Source organism: Odontomachus brunneus, unplaced genomic scaffold, assembly GCF_010583005.1.
Source record: "Odontomachus brunneus isolate Ranch 3 - 2012 unplaced genomic scaffold, Obru_v1 Obru_scaffold_075, whole genome shotgun sequence".
Taxonomy (NCBI): Eukaryota; Metazoa; Arthropoda; class Insecta; order Hymenoptera; family Formicidae; genus Odontomachus; species Odontomachus brunneus.
The window spans coordinates 1,387,890-1,403,534 of NW_022639525.1; the positions used below are offsets into that span (position 1 = coordinate 1,387,890).

At 37.5% G+C, this 15,645-nt stretch overlaps 1 protein-coding gene across 1 annotated transcript; it reads left to right on the forward strand.

Annotated features, from left to right (window-relative positions):
• Nucleotides 1–640: 640 nt before the first annotated feature.
• Nucleotides 641–10,576, forward strand: LOC116847225. The gene is made up of 2 exons (XM_032821975.1): nt 641–1,358; nt 9,789–10,576. Exons 1-2 carry the CDS (start codon nt 1,067–1,069, stop codon nt 9,983–9,985), a joined length of 489 nt encoding a protein of 162 aa, XP_032677866.1. The 5' UTR covers nt 641–1,066; the 3' UTR covers nt 9,986–10,576.
• Nucleotides 10,577–15,645: the final 5,069 nt, after the last annotated feature.

Consider the following 15,645-nt stretch of genomic DNA (forward strand, 5'->3'; position numbering starts at 1 on the left):
TCCATTCTAATCTATATTTTTCGATGGAAATAGAACAAGTCGCATTTATTGAACAAATTATAAGACAATAACCAAAAAAAGAAAGACTGAAAAAAAGAGCAAGAGAGAGAGAGAGAGAGAGAGAGAGAGAGAGAAAGAAGCGAGAGAAATAGCGACGCTGACGCCGCACTTTTCCCGCGATCGATTATACGCGTTGGTTTGGTTCGGAAATAAATTCGAAGGCAGAAAACACTCGTCTCGAAACGCGATCGTGATCACTCTATACAAGGCGCTACTTATAAAAAAAAGAGAAGGAAAAGAAAGAGAAGAAAAGGCAGAAGGTGAGCTCGGTGCCGTGGACTCGGTCTGTTCCCTTCCACGCGGCCGAGAAGTCGCTTAGCATAATCCGTTGGACGGTTTTCGAGTGAACGAGAACAAGCTGCTGGTGGGGGGACACGTGGAGTGCGCACGCGCGCTCGTTCAAAAGAACGGAAACGGACGGCGGTCGGCGGCCGCGTGCGACGAGGATGACGCCAGGAAAAACTCGCGCCATTTTTGCCGCGCAGCCCGGTCTGCGCACCAATCAGATTTGAATCGCCGCGGCCGGTGGTGGGGATCACCGGACCTCGTGGCTCCGCTCAAACGGACAACGTGAACGAGGCAGCTTCGCCGTTTTCAGAACGGTCCTACCAGAACGAGTTTGCCCGTGAAACGGTGAGGACTGCGGCGGTCGTTCGGTTGACTTGGAGAGATAGTCGCGCGACGTCGCGGAGAGCGACCGTCTTAAGTATTCGGGAGGAATCATCACAGAGAAGTCGAAGGGATCGAGCGAATTCGCATCAACGACGAATCTACCAAGCCTGCGGCACCCATCGACAAGGGGAAACGGCGGAATTGACGTTCGTGCTATCGTATTTGTCGCGCCTACATACTTGGCTGCCGAGCGCGGACTTTGCGCGGGAAAACGGCGGGAATAATCGAGATCGGGAAGGAATCATCCGGGAATCCGCTCTCGCTCTCGGCTCGACGTACATATATATACACACACACGCACGCACCTGCTGGAAAACGCAAAGAGGGTCCCGAGATGCTGGTAGCCTCAATCTGTTGCGAAGTCTACGTCACGGTGTTGCCCAACACAACCATGGCCTCGCGAGTACCACGCTGTCTCTTCGGCCGGCCGAATTCCCGGGAGACCATCGAGCTGCTCCAGGAGGCGCTGGACGAGGAGAGGAGCAAGTTCGCCAAGAGATGGGGAGTGGATCCCTGCGCCGAGGACAAGGAGAACAATTATCAGAGACGGACCAACGAGAGGAACGAGCCGGCGTGCAACAAAAAACGGAATAATAATCCGTATTCAAGGCAGACCAGCATTCACGGTGAGCAACATTTTTCTCGCGGAATATCAGCATGCACCTCGTCGGCGATACTGGATGCGCGCGCGAACGCGAATTCAATCCAGACGTTACGCGGCCACGGAATATGCATGAGGGAGCGTGAGTCATGCACGACGCGCGCTCGGAAATTTTCTCCCCGTCCGCGTACAGAAAGCACGGGCGAATTTCCGAGCGCTCCAAATGCGCGCCGCGGTGGAATTGAAAAGGGATATTATTGCGGCGGTGTCTTCCGGCCGACACCGTTTTTTCGGCTTTGAGACACTCGTGGCCGATCTAAAAATATCTCTTACGCATAACTCAATATGGCATATTAGCGCGATGTTCGCAGGAGGCGGGAAACGAATTATGCAACGATCTCGTGCCCGCAGCGCTTCTCGCCGCGGACACTCGCTGATTCGATCGATCGACACCGTAGTTAAGACGGTTTAATGTCAGGATTAGAGGCGATCGAGCATTCGCTTCATCACGTTGGAAGCAAAGTAGTCCCGAGTTGCAAAGTGGGATCCGCCGCTCGCTCTTCTGGCGTCGTGCAGGTTTTTGGCGGGAAAGCCGCGACCCTAAGTGGGGAGAGAAGTTGGGCGCGCGGCCTGGTCGCGTGGCTCCGACCTGTTTTCTTATTCTAAGTCCGTCCCCCTCTTCCGTCTCCTCCCTTCTTCGGCCGCGGTCGTTCCCTTGCCTGAGTGTTCTCAGCTTCTTGTCTTACGCGTCTCTTCAGGCAACCTGCCTGTTCTGCTGTCGGGCTATCGCTCTTACGCCAGAAGCACGCGTCGCGCCGCTCGTCGGAGACTCTACGTGGCCCATCTTTCGTCCAAGAATTCGTTGCTCCTCTTTCTACAAAGGGTACCGCACTTTCTGTCGCGATTGTGGCTCCGCAATAGCGGTTTTTCGAGTGAGGTTTGAGGGCTCGATTTGTCCGGCGGCAAGACAAGGTTATTAGTGAAAACTGTCGGACAACCGTTTGTGCCACGTAATTTTCCTACGATTATCGTTGCACGCCAGGTCTTTGCGTTTGAGCTTCTCCAATAGACCAGGTCAAATTGGCCTAAAGGCCCTGTGTTTCGTTTATGTGTTTATTGTGAGAAAAGAAGTGGAAAAGAGGATCGCCTAAATGTTCCTTTTAAAGCGTAGGGAAAATATCTGTGTTCCGAAAGGAACGCTCGGGACTCTATTTTTACAATATTTACCTTTTTTTATTTGTTTTTTTTAGTAAGTACTTAAGTGGTACATGTGTTAACATCATCTGCTCTCCCCTACTGGCACACGCTTTGATAGGCAACAATTGGATGCAACAAAAATACAATGCATATGAAAACTATGCATTAGTATGTATATACAAGAAGTTTCATAGTCAAAATTAACGTGTCTTATAACCAAGCATATCAATATTCTGCCTTAATTTATTGTCCTTCCATTTCATATCATATGTACTATTTTATATTTTAAAAACTATCGTCTATTATTTAAAAAATTGACCATATGTTTTTTATCAAGAATAAACACACACTACATCGAGAAAAAATATCTAAAAATAAAAAAAAATTATTCGATTGCTAACAATGTATTTAAATCTAAATTCCTTTATTTAAATAGCATAAACAATTGCTTTTATGCAAAAATATGGTTTTCAAGAAATGTATATTTCCCATTTGAAAAAAAATTCTTATTTTTCTTATCGTTAAAAAAAATATATAAATATTATTTTTATATATATATTACTTAAAAAAATATATAATATATATATTATATATATTATATTATATATATATATATAATATATACATTATATATATATATATATATAATGTATCTACTAAATATATATTCTTTCAAGTGAGAGGAAAGCTAGTCACGGTTATTGGAACGAATTAAATATTTAACTGGGAAGATAATAATGTCTGACTTAAATATTTTTTATTTTTTAAATATTTTTTCTCTCTGTGTATTAAGCAGTCTATTCCTGCATTACTAAAAAAACATGATCAAATTTAAAATAATTTATGTGAAAAAGAAAAAAACTATAATATTCTCTTCCTGTGTATACTTCAACACAATTTTGATTCAACAGTTGCTTCATGTACGGGAAAGTATCGACTGACTCATTCACAATGACTCGATATGTATACGGAGAAAGCGCTTGCGTTATCACGAGAGTGAGAGAGAACATAGATAAGCGAGAAAGGCATGGAGTATATATGGTCGTGAGAAAGTCCGCTTGCTGGTTTGCGCGGGATGCAACAACGCAGTAATGCCGAAGGCCGCGATTGAAAGTGAATCACTCTTGTGAGTCATACATCCGAGACGAACGATGCGGAGTACCTGAAGGGTCCCGTCGTGAGTCATCGAAGGGCCCTAGATTCCAAGGAGTAAGACGAACCCGTGCTCGCATTCCTGGGATTCTTCGGCCCTGGCATAGCCGTGTGTCTGCACGCTCGACTATCGCATGGAGCGTTGTGCACAATGGACATTACATTTATTCGACCAAGGTGCAATATTTTACATGTGTTCTCGCATGCGAAGAATTAGAATGATTTTAATCAAAAATATAATTAGAAGCCCATTGACTTAAAAAGTTTATTCAATCAAAATGCTTAAAATTATACAAAAATTTTACGTAAAATTTATTTGTAGTTGAAGTTTCATACGATTTGTCCGCGCCATTCATGAGAAATTTAATACTGAATATCGCAATTTTGAACATATATAATCTTATAACAGAATACAAATGATATCAATATAGATGATTATTATTCCAGTGTAAAAAACATTGCAAAAAGTGATATCATTCGAAAAACTTAACGTTATAAATGTCACATTAGAAATGCGACATAGAATAATATTCATTATATCGTTTTGTGTAATGGTCGATAGTAAGCTAGAAAACTGCTGTTTTATGCTTTGAGTGACATTGTGTGTACTATATGAAACGTAGCAAGATAGTGTCATGAAATTAGTTCCAAATTAACATTTATTATTTAGATAGTAAAATGGATATTTGAAAACGTAATTTTGTTTGATAAGTAGTGAATGTATGAGTAGTTCCCTTAGTGCATCACTGAAAATATGCCCTTTGAGCGCCCTGAAAATACATACCTGGTGAATAAAGTCTTTAAAAGAATCGATTTTACGTATAAGTTTTGGGACGTACATTGTCCTGTCCAATGGCATAATTCTTCCAATGGAAACCAGATTCTGTTATTGGACCAAGCACATACGTTCCTAAACTTACAAAAAGGGACAAATAACCTCTTTAACGGCGAATGTACATCACGAGAAAGTGATTTCCAATTGTATACTTGGAAGCATAAAGGTTTGAATACATTTTTTCTCGACATATTTCGGAACGTAGCTGTTATCCAATGCATAATTTCAATAATGAAATTTGTTTCCAAGTGTAATATTTAGAAAATAAATTTTCGTATTCAGTAAAGGAGTATTCAAATCTTTTTGCTTACATGTGCACAATTGCAACGAAATTGAAGGTTGACATCTTTTTTTTAACATTTCGAAACGCATTCAACATTGAATAAAAGAATCGTCTCACCCCCTCCCCGAGAATGTCTCTAAAATAAATTCCTCCTTGGACGTCGGCTGCATTTTGAAGTGTATCAAAAAAGTGTGTTTTATGCCCGCAAATATAGGCAGTTAAAAAGGTTATTCATTATTTTTTGTGTGGGTTCCGGAACACATCCGTTTTGTCTTTGTTGAATTCGTTGTTTTGAATTTATTTTTCAATGGGAGAATTCTCCCAATGTACATTTGTTTTAATACGGTTTAAACACTTTCTTTTGATATAGTTTGAAACTCAGGCCACAGTGAAAGAATTTGTTTTTAATTAATTTTAAAAAATTAAATTCTTTTATTGGACCGCGCTTCAAACTGCATCGAGAAAAACTATTCGAACTCTTTGAAGATTGAATATACGATCGTGGACGAGTATATACGATCATAGACATAAAGGTTGACACACTTTTTTTTGATCGCGTATCTGACATCTAATAAGAAAATACATCTTTTGAGAATTTCTCAAAAACAACTTCTATTGGACATCAGATGTTCCGTAGTGCATCGAAGAAAAATTATGTCAATCTTATTTTGTACATAGACTAATTGCAGATGAATCAATCAAATTAGTCGAATTTAACCTGACCTCATCTGATACAATCTAACCTAATTTAACTACCAACTAATTTAACTTTAATTGGTTCTTGTCCAGTGGGAATGTACGCAATTGGAACAGTCCTCTCAAGACATTCGAGCTCGACAAAATTATACAGAGGGGAAAACTTGGTTTTCTCAACCTCCTCGATTCCGCGCCTATAATCCGCTCTGTTAATTTTCTACGACGTGACTCCTTGAGCAGGGACTCGACGACACGAGACCCTCGAAAATTCAACGAAGCGTCACGACGCGACGCATCGCAACCAGCTCTTTTTCCACCAACACCTGTTAGCCCTTCCTACGGGCCCATGACGACTAGTGTCTCTCTTCCCACGATTAAATCAGACTCGCGAACACGCGATACCGTGCCACGGGACCTTTCGAAGGTCACGCACCACCTGCTGGGATAAGCTGCGCTCGCGATGCAAGTAGCGTAGAGGTTGGGTGATGGCGATGACGTCGAAAGACCGATGTAATTCGTCTCGGTTGCTGATCTTACAAACCCAAGAGAGACGATATCGTTGGTCCTTATCAATACAAAGCGATGTCGTTTTCCTTTTATTTGCTGAATTGCCATTGAAAGTTCATTCAAACGACTAGTATATATCTTATTTGCGATTGTTACGTCGCTACATAAAAACAATAAATTCCACAGATAAAAGATAAGTTAGACTTCCCTTTCTCGTAACGTCTCGCAACAATTGGAAAAGACGGAAAAGCATTTCCTCGCGTGTCTCCTTCGTACCAGCAAGCCAAGAAAAACGCAGACTCACACAGATCGTATCGCGAGAAGGAAGAGCGATCGCGGTGTATTATTTTCTGGCGTCATGGTGGTAGTAGAAAGCCCACGACGGTCTCTCTCGATTTGACGACGAGAGGTCGACAAAGGCGACCCTCAATCGCGACTTAAAGCGTACTCGCGTGGCACTGCTTTCCAGAAAAATCGGGGACGCCTCGAATAGCAAGCCGAAGGAGATCCTTAGCTTGGATGAAAAACGTGCTATGGACGCACTATAGTGTCGCGTTTGGATCCGCGAACAAAGGGGAATTTCCAGAGCCCAATCTCACCCAGAACATATGGACAGGTAGGCGTTTGGGACGTCTTCCAGGACGCATCTAGGATGCCTGCTTCGCGGCACGTTGATGCGTGGAGGCAGATGTCGGCGAGCAAAATCGCAAGCGCGTCTCATGCTTCGGGAAAAGGTGCGAGAAGGAGAAAAATAGAGGAAGAGAGAACATCGGTCGAGGAAGAGTTTGGTTTCGCGCGCCATATGGCGAACCGATACTAAGAAGAAACGCAGAGAAAGGACCGTGTCTTCGACATATGGCCGTTTCGTGGATTTTTTCGTTCTTTTACTATTTTTTTTCTTTTTTATTATCAGACCAAAGCGGTTGATACGCGAGAGTCATACCTCGACACTGTGACCGCCACTCTCTCTCTCTCTCTCTTTTTCTCTCTTCAAACCGGTGAAAACAAGCTGTGTTTACAAGGATAATTCCGGGTGCAGTCTTCCAGAGACGTTTTGTGGGATTATAAAGCTGCGTCGTAAATGGAAACAAAACGGTAAACCTGTTTGAGAAAACGCTAAAGTACGGATGTTGACGTAGCCCCGAGACCCGGAGTATTAAAACTTTGTCTCGTGCGCGCGCGCACGTACGTTTTTCCGCGTTTCTATCGAAGCGTCGTAGACACGAGGAGATTTCGCCAAACCGGCTACGGCTGACGTTAGATCGCACCTGTCAGTTGGTGAAGAAAGAAAAAAGGGAGAAAAAGACGGGATATAAAGGGAAACGAGGGTAGGGCGCTCAGGTGGCTACCTGATCGAAAGTAGGGTGCTCCTAAGACGATGTTGCGTCTGTGTGTAGTCTTTGTTGTGGAAATTTCACGCTGCTCCCGCACGATGCTCCCATACAGGTTACGCAGCGTCGCAGTGAGATGACCTCGGCAACTGCGTCAAATCTCGTGGTTTGCCATAGAACCAAGAAAACGTACTTGTTATGGAGAGTTTTACCCGATTATTCGCGAGTATACTGAACTTCAATAAAGTCTTAAGCCCTTATAAATGTGACTGAAAGCCAGATAAGGCTTATTTAGAGCTTAAGACTTAGTCACATTTAGAGACACTCTTATCGATAAAAGAGAGTTCATAATAAAGGCATTAAAACTTATTAAATTAATGCTCTCACTAATCATTGTCTAATCATTCCTGTATCTGCATATAATATATATATGTCAAGCTGTTAAAATGACAAATTAGTTAAATAATCAGTAGACATGTGTACGCATATACACACGCAATATAAATAATTAGAAAGACTAGTGAGTTTATTCGGCTAATCTGCTATTTCGATAACATAACATTTTATATCTTATCATATTAAATCCAACACCATATCACATATCATATCGTATATCATATCATATCACATTACTCTATCATCATCATATCATATTATATCCAGACATGATGGGAACAATTAAACGGACCTAAACGAATAGTGTACACAGAAAAATACATATATTGCACTCAAATAAATGTTAATTGTTTCATAAGTATTTCATAAGTTTATATATCTGCAAATCTATCACAAGTTTATCATAAACATCAGATTTATTTCAAGTACATTCCGAATTCTAATAAGTTTAGCATTTTAATCAAAAATATTAAAACAATTCAGTTTGCTTACTATATAGAATTGAAGCAACGTTTTCGATAAAGTTTTATAATATTTTTGTATAAAGTTTTAAAATATTTTTGTATAAAGAATACATTTTTCTTTTAAATATGAATTGAATCTTTTAAGTACGAAAATGAATTGTTTTAATTTGTAATAAGTACATTCAAAAACTATTATCAAGAAAATATTTTTTCTTGAAGATAACAATTACTTAAAAAAAAATAAACTGAGTAATTCCTTTTCTTAGCAGTAAAATGAGAGAGAGAGGGAGAGAGAGATTTTTCTGTGTGTGAATCACACACAGTTTTTGGTCTGATAAGTACACACGTAAAAAAATTGACTGAATTAACGAACTAAACGTAACTAACCTAATTAAAACTTAAATTAACATAAAGCAATGGACAAACCAAACGCAATTTGGCTTGATGGAAATAGAATTTCTGGTTCTCACGAGCCAAATTCGTTTCTAACAAGTAGAAATTTTGTTTTCTTCGATCAAAAAGCTTTTGATTCGTTTATTGTCATGTTAACCCAACTAATCTTTTTCTCTGTGTAAGTAACGTGAAAGCTTTATCGAAGTTTAAGATATAGTTACGAACAGAAAGGTTGTCCGTATTTGATTGAGCTTGTAAGCTCATTGTCCAATGAGTGTATTCTTCCATTAAAACGAATTCTCCTATTGGATAAACATTTACAAACTCACCTAAAAAATTACGGACAATCTTTTTATCCACGACTCGGTTTTTCGCACAGTACAGCATATATCAGACTCATGTAACACTAATGTGTTAAATACATTCTACAGACAGCATCCCAGGGCTGAATATCTGTGGGATCTCTCTAGGATATATTTGGGACATTTGTGCTGTATAGGGATGAATAGCATACAGGCTGATAGCTTATTATATTTTTATTATTAATAAAAAATAGCATTTCATTAATTTTATACAGAATGTCGGACGATGATGTATAAAATTCTCGTGTACATGTAGATTAAGTCAACAAACAAATTGAACAAAATCGCAGATTATTCGCCTATCTTCTCTAATTAATAACTCAACTTTTACATGGTTGTTGCAAAATAGTAGAGGAATTTTTTGTTCAATTTTACCTAATCTAAACGTATATGAGAGTTTTATACATAATCGATAGACATCTTATATAAAGTATGCCTATAAGTGAGCGCTGACAAACTATTTCAACTGGAGATCCTTTAATAAGAGATCGGACACCGTCGCCTGTAGATACTAGATTCGCCATGTTTGGATCCAAACCGGAAGTATACTTATCTCACTTTAACTTATTGCACCAGTTTAGCAGTGCAGCCAATGCAGCTGAAAAGAACAGACCACTGCTTGTGTTGTCATTCAGCTGATGATCCTAACCGGAAGCAAAGACCTAAATATGGCGCAGCCAATCAAAACGTTACATATGGTGTCCGATCTCTTATTACAGGATTTCTAATTTCAACCGTTCGAACTGTTCGATCAATCGAGCATTCCCAACATCATCTATTGTCGCTATTCGGACAGTTAAACTTGTTATTTATGTTCGTGTTGTTCTTTTTTGTTGCAGATTACTGGCGAGTTCGAAAAATGTGCGACGCGAACAAAAAACCTCTGACATCGTCAGTAGACGTGTCGAAGCAACAAAACATGGAATCCTCGAAAGCATCGAAGACGACTACCACGATGGCGACGATCACAGCGGCAGTGAAGACAATGTCGCCGAAGAAGACGATGTCGCCGAAGAAGACGATGGCGTCGAAATGAACATACATCTCGAACGATCGTCATCAGACTTTATCTATGCTATCGGAATTTACATATTTATTCCTTCGCCATTTCCGAGCATTATTATCATCGAGTTGTTGGGGTAATCCCGCTTACAGTTAATCGTGATCGAGGTATTAATTAAATTTTGTAAATAATTCGAATCAAGTTTAGACTTATGGAGGTTAGGATGGACTCACTGTCGTATTATAATCGCCATTCCTGGCCGAAGTGGCCACTTTTTACGATCGATGAATCATCGTCTCGACTTAGAACACATTCGAGTCGGAGTGACTCCCCTCTCGAATGCATACTCGATTTGCCGTCATATGAACAACTTCTGACGGATTTCGCGTCGTCTATTAGAGATTCCTTATCGGCAAGTCCATCGAGAGCCTGAAGCGGTCGCTTCTTCAATGAAGCGATGATGCAGCACCTCCAAAGACTAACCGATGAAAAACGCCAACTCGCAGCTCCGCACTCTCGTCACGCGAGAGACAGGAGAAATTCCTATGTTGGTTTAGGATTAGGAAACTCTTCTAGTCATTTAGTAATTTAAATAAACAATAAACTATCGTGCTTTCATTCGTACTTGCGTTGTTTTCATTTGTCACCCTTATATTATATCACACACTAACTTCGGTAAGCTAATACGCAATGCGACTAGGTTATTAAGGGATTTTCTAACCATACGTATTATTGTTTTATTATTGCTTTATTATTATACTGATTATTCGAAGAAGTGAGAACTTTGGCTGCATTCAGCGGACATAATGGTTGAGTGCTCTACTTTTAGAAGATGGATGTTATTAATAGGTCTAAAAAGATATACATCAATCGTAGATAATTTTTATTCGACGGTTGCACAACCGTCTAATGGGCTGCATTTTAAAATTCGGAATAACATTCTATATGAGCAGAGCTCAAGCGTTCCAAAAATTGAAGTGTACTCGGAGTTAACTCTATGAACTCTGCTTCCGGGGTAATATAAATTCACAACTCTAACAGAGTGAATTTATATGTATGAAGAATATATACTACTACATATATAATTTTAACAAGCATCGAGTAATTTTTATTTAGTAACATATCTAGTAATTAAGGCACCTGGCCCCTCGCATTGTCTATCTCTTTTTAATCACGTCAGAAACGAGAAAATGCATGCTAAAAATTCTTGCAAAATACATTAAAAATATATATCTATAAAGTGATACAAATCGATTAAACAAATTTGTAAGATATTTGGTGCACTCCCCTTTTGTTCTAATAATCAATACTCTTTCCTAAATTAACGTGATATACAATTCACCTTCTTAACCTATTTCTTCGCCTATTTCTATTCAGATTAATTTACAATCCACATGAGCGGGTAATTGTTTTTGTTGGAAAAAATCTAGTCGCGGTTTGAACATTGATTGGCACAGAAAGATTTAGTCAGACTTTGAAAATTTTCTAAGTTCGACTTAGAATTGTAAATGGCTACTCACGACCACTCTCAGAGAAAACTGAATCAAGACTGCTGGCGCGAAAAAGCTTTGCGGCTTTCTCGCGATGCACCTCGTTTCTCTCTTTCCTTACAGATCGCGATGGTCAGTGTTTCTTCGATGACAAATGCATCTTGCCACGGTGTCATATGTATTCTTATCTTTTGTTATTCTAGGTAATGTATCGCACGAGGTAGTATTCTGCTGCTTTTAATCATGTTCCCACGGAAAAATAATTATTAAAATTAGTGATTGAATTTGTGGAGCAGGTCATTTGTAATGATGAGATGAATCGAGATCCACGTCTGATATGAAATATATAAAGTGCAACTAAAATCAAGCACCTAATTGTGAAATTTAATCGGGAGTGCGTACATACCGCTCAAGGTAAAATCTCATTTTCTAACTCTTAGCTTCCGTCTCTTTCTCTCTACCGTACAGTACAATATTGTAAGCTATACTCTAAGGGTAAGTTCGCCCTTAGAGTGTAGCTCAATCGTAACATACTCATATACACATACTCACTCTCACGCTTTATGTGTAGCCTATTATATTATACCTAAAAAACTATATCATATTTGTCTAAAAAGTCTTTTGTATCTCTAATAGTTACTGAAATAACAGATAAAGGATAAAATTTTGAAGGGTAGTTTCATTTCTTAAACTTGCATCTTAGCCGCTAAAGAAAAATATGTGTCTATTATTTGTAGCTATTCTATAAATATGTCCAGTTTCATTCAAATCGGAGAGAGACACTTTGCAGATGTTCCTTATATGTAGAATTTTTTTTAACGCAGCCTTGAACACAACCAAAATGTCAAATCAATAATCTGTCACTGTGGTATTTTATCTTAATAGTCAGGAATAACTCAGACAAAAAACATGTATGCTATAAAAATATCTTTCTGACAACATTGAAGAATGTTACAACCTTGTTCTTCTTAACTGAACTAGTACTACACTAGTACTGCACAGGAACTTCGTTCTTTTTCTCTTTAACGCTGAGTTATATATATATACTTGTTTCATTTTAATAAAAGTTGCACTTTCAAAAAATGCAACTTAATTTAGCAAAAAAATGTTGTCGCCTAATGTTGTTAGCGAAACATATACAGTTAAAAAATACTAGTAACTTAATTGCACTGGGTGTTGAAGTTATTTCGCTTGTTAACATACACTTATTTAGTTTCAATATGGCTTGAATACTTTTATTCGATATAGTTTAGAATACAGGCAATAGCCCAATGATAAAATAATCTGAAATGATAGAATAACATCTAGAGATTAATCAGAAACAACTTCTCTTATTAGATTATTGGCTGCATTCCAAACTGTATCGAAAAAAATGTTCAAATTATATTAAAATTAAGTATACACACACACACATACTCTCTCTCTCTCTCTCTCTCTCTCTCTCTCTCTCTCTCTCTCTACACAACACAATATCTGAAATTGGAACGTAAGACGTCTTAAATACGCTTTAAAGATGTCTCAGAGACGTTTTATATTCTGATATCTAAGAGATGTCTTTAACCCGTAACAGGTACAATGGGATCTCAGGAACCCCAACTAATTTTATTTTCGTGATAACTCCTAAATTATCCACTGCATGGTGTTAATATCTTCAGTACCTTTCAAGTAATAGTTTTCAGTGTGACAGAAGAAAAGATCATCGAGTTATTTGCAAGTAGCTGTGAATTATATGCATTTGTTTTTCGTCTGGTGTCATAGTAATATATGTAACCTATTGTACCGTTAATGTTACTTTAATGAAAATAATTTTCTTAATGACTCATTCTTCATGCAAAAGAGTAAAAGCTCTTGCCTTTCAGTTAGTAGAACCTGAACTTAAGAGACGTCTTACAACTCAATATATTCATAAACCATTGCGTTTAATAATTCCATCTATTTTAAAAATTGAAGAAACTGATCTAAAATTATTTTGCCATCTAGAGTAAAATGTAATAAATGTCCTAGAAGTAAAGATATGAAGTCTAAAGAAGTATATGTTAGATGCAATAAACCAGTATGCACCAAATGTGCAAGCATTATCTGTAACGATTGCATCTAAAAATCCTCTAAGATTTTAATGTTGTATTTAATTTAACAATACTAGTTTATATTTTTTATATAATCTATAATTTGTGGACTTAGACTAAAACATAAATTTTTTTCTTTTTCCAATTATTTGTCTTTCAGTGTATTTTATTTCAACACTGTCCATATTGTATTCATTTTATAATCGTTAACGTTTTCTTTTAGATTACTGAAAAACTGAGATTACTGAAAGACTGTTATTATATATGTCTAGTTGTAATATAATATTCGTAAAGTATTATTTTCGAACTATAAAGCGTTTTTTCTTTGTACCTTTTATCATGTTAAAAATGATAACAATTTATTGGGGTCCGCCGGACCCCACTATACCTATAGCTTGACTAAAAAAGTATCGTACCTGTTACGGGTTAAGACATTTTATATCCCGATTTTAGACGTTGTGTGTGGCCCACTTACAAAACGATTTGAATATTTTTATTCAACTTATTTCATCGTCCAATAAGAGAATCTGTCTTCTAAAAATTACTGAGAAAGAAATTCTCCCATTGGGCGTTTGCTGCGTTTCGAAGTATATCAAGAAAAACTTGTTTAAATCGTTCTACAAATAAGTGCATAAATTATAAATTATGATTTCATTTGTTCTCTATACTCCTTTCTATACTATATATCTAATGCTCTCTCTTTCTCTTTTATTTTCTTTTTTCTTATGGCTTATTAAGAACGAATCTAATTCAAGTATTTTACATATTTTACTTCCTTTGTAATTTGCTCTCTCTCTCTCCTCCCCTTTTTTCTCCTCTTTTTTTCTGAAGGCGCTATAAAATTAATTCAACTAGCGAACATCCAAATACTAATTGATAGACAGTAGTCATCTCGCATCGTTACAAAATGCGTTTGGCTTATCGTGTATTAGGTCGAGCCATTTACATTAATGGTACGTTACGCGAATGTTATGAAGTGACGGGCGAATCGACGTTATCTGGCGGTTCATCGACACGTGGAAACCGAGTTGGAATCATCGAAAATTAAGCAGCTGAGCAGCACGAATCGCGTTTTGTAACGGACATTCTGTAACATCCACCTGGACACGTGCCATAGTGATTGCGATACACGCATGGGGGTAAACTACAGGGTGAGACGAAAACGTTCACCACTCGTTTTACTGTGTGTCCATATGCGATATCACTGTACGTATGCAACCTACCTAATTTATCCCTTGTATTGCAACAATTTGCTGTAATATTTCTTAAGGCACGAACGAAAAAAAACGATTTTGAGAGATATAACTTTAGAAGAGAATAATATACAGAGAGAGGAAGAAAGAGGAAGAAGAAGAAGAGAAAGAGAGAAAGTTATATACATTCGGGAATCAAAAGAAAAACTTTTATTTTATATATTTAGAAACATATTCGATATATCTAATAAGAAAATTAAATTTTACTAAAAAGAAATAATTCCTTCTATTAGATATCGGCTGCATTTTGAAATGTATCGTAAAAGTATTTATGCTTGTGTAAAATCTTTAAACTAACTTTTAATAAAAAATTAACATTTATTTTGCTTTAAATCTAAACTTGTCAGTTCTAGTTTCTAATTGATCAAATCGTGTCTTAACGTATATATACATACATTTGGTTTCAATAAAATTTAAACATTTACTTCAATGCATATCGAGACGCAGCTGATATCTAGTGTATTTTATGGGAATTATTCGGAAACATGTTCTCCTCTTGAACATCCATTGCATTTCGAATTACATAAAAAAATAACGTTGAAACCATATTGAAATTACAGCTATATATTACTTAATTATATAACTTGATAATTTCAGTTTGTTATTTTAATAATTTCAAATATTATATCCTAGCATATTATATCTAACTATTATTAAGATATAATATTAATATAACTTATTGTCATAATTATTGTTTGGATATAATATTAACAATTTTTTTAATTAGTGACTTTTTAATATTAAGTTAAGTGCCTTAGTTAATATTAAGGTTTTATTGAAACCTAATGAGATAGCATAAAAAAAATCATTCGAAACGATTCCTTTTAGGTATCGTTTCCAGTTTTGTTAACCTTTTATGGCAGATTAAATTTTATAGTTCAAAT

What these genes read in the sequence shown, in the direction of transcription:
- LOC116847225 (XM_032821975.1), top strand. Translation starts at nt 1,067, where the DNA reads ATGCTGGTAGCCTCAATCTGTTGCGAAGTCTACGTCACGGTGTTGCCC. An exon ending in AAGGCAGACCAGCATTCACG is followed by an intron (nt 1,359 to 9,788) that starts GTGAGCAACATT and finishes TTTTTGTTGCAG; the next exon opens with ATTACTGGCGAGTTCGAAAA.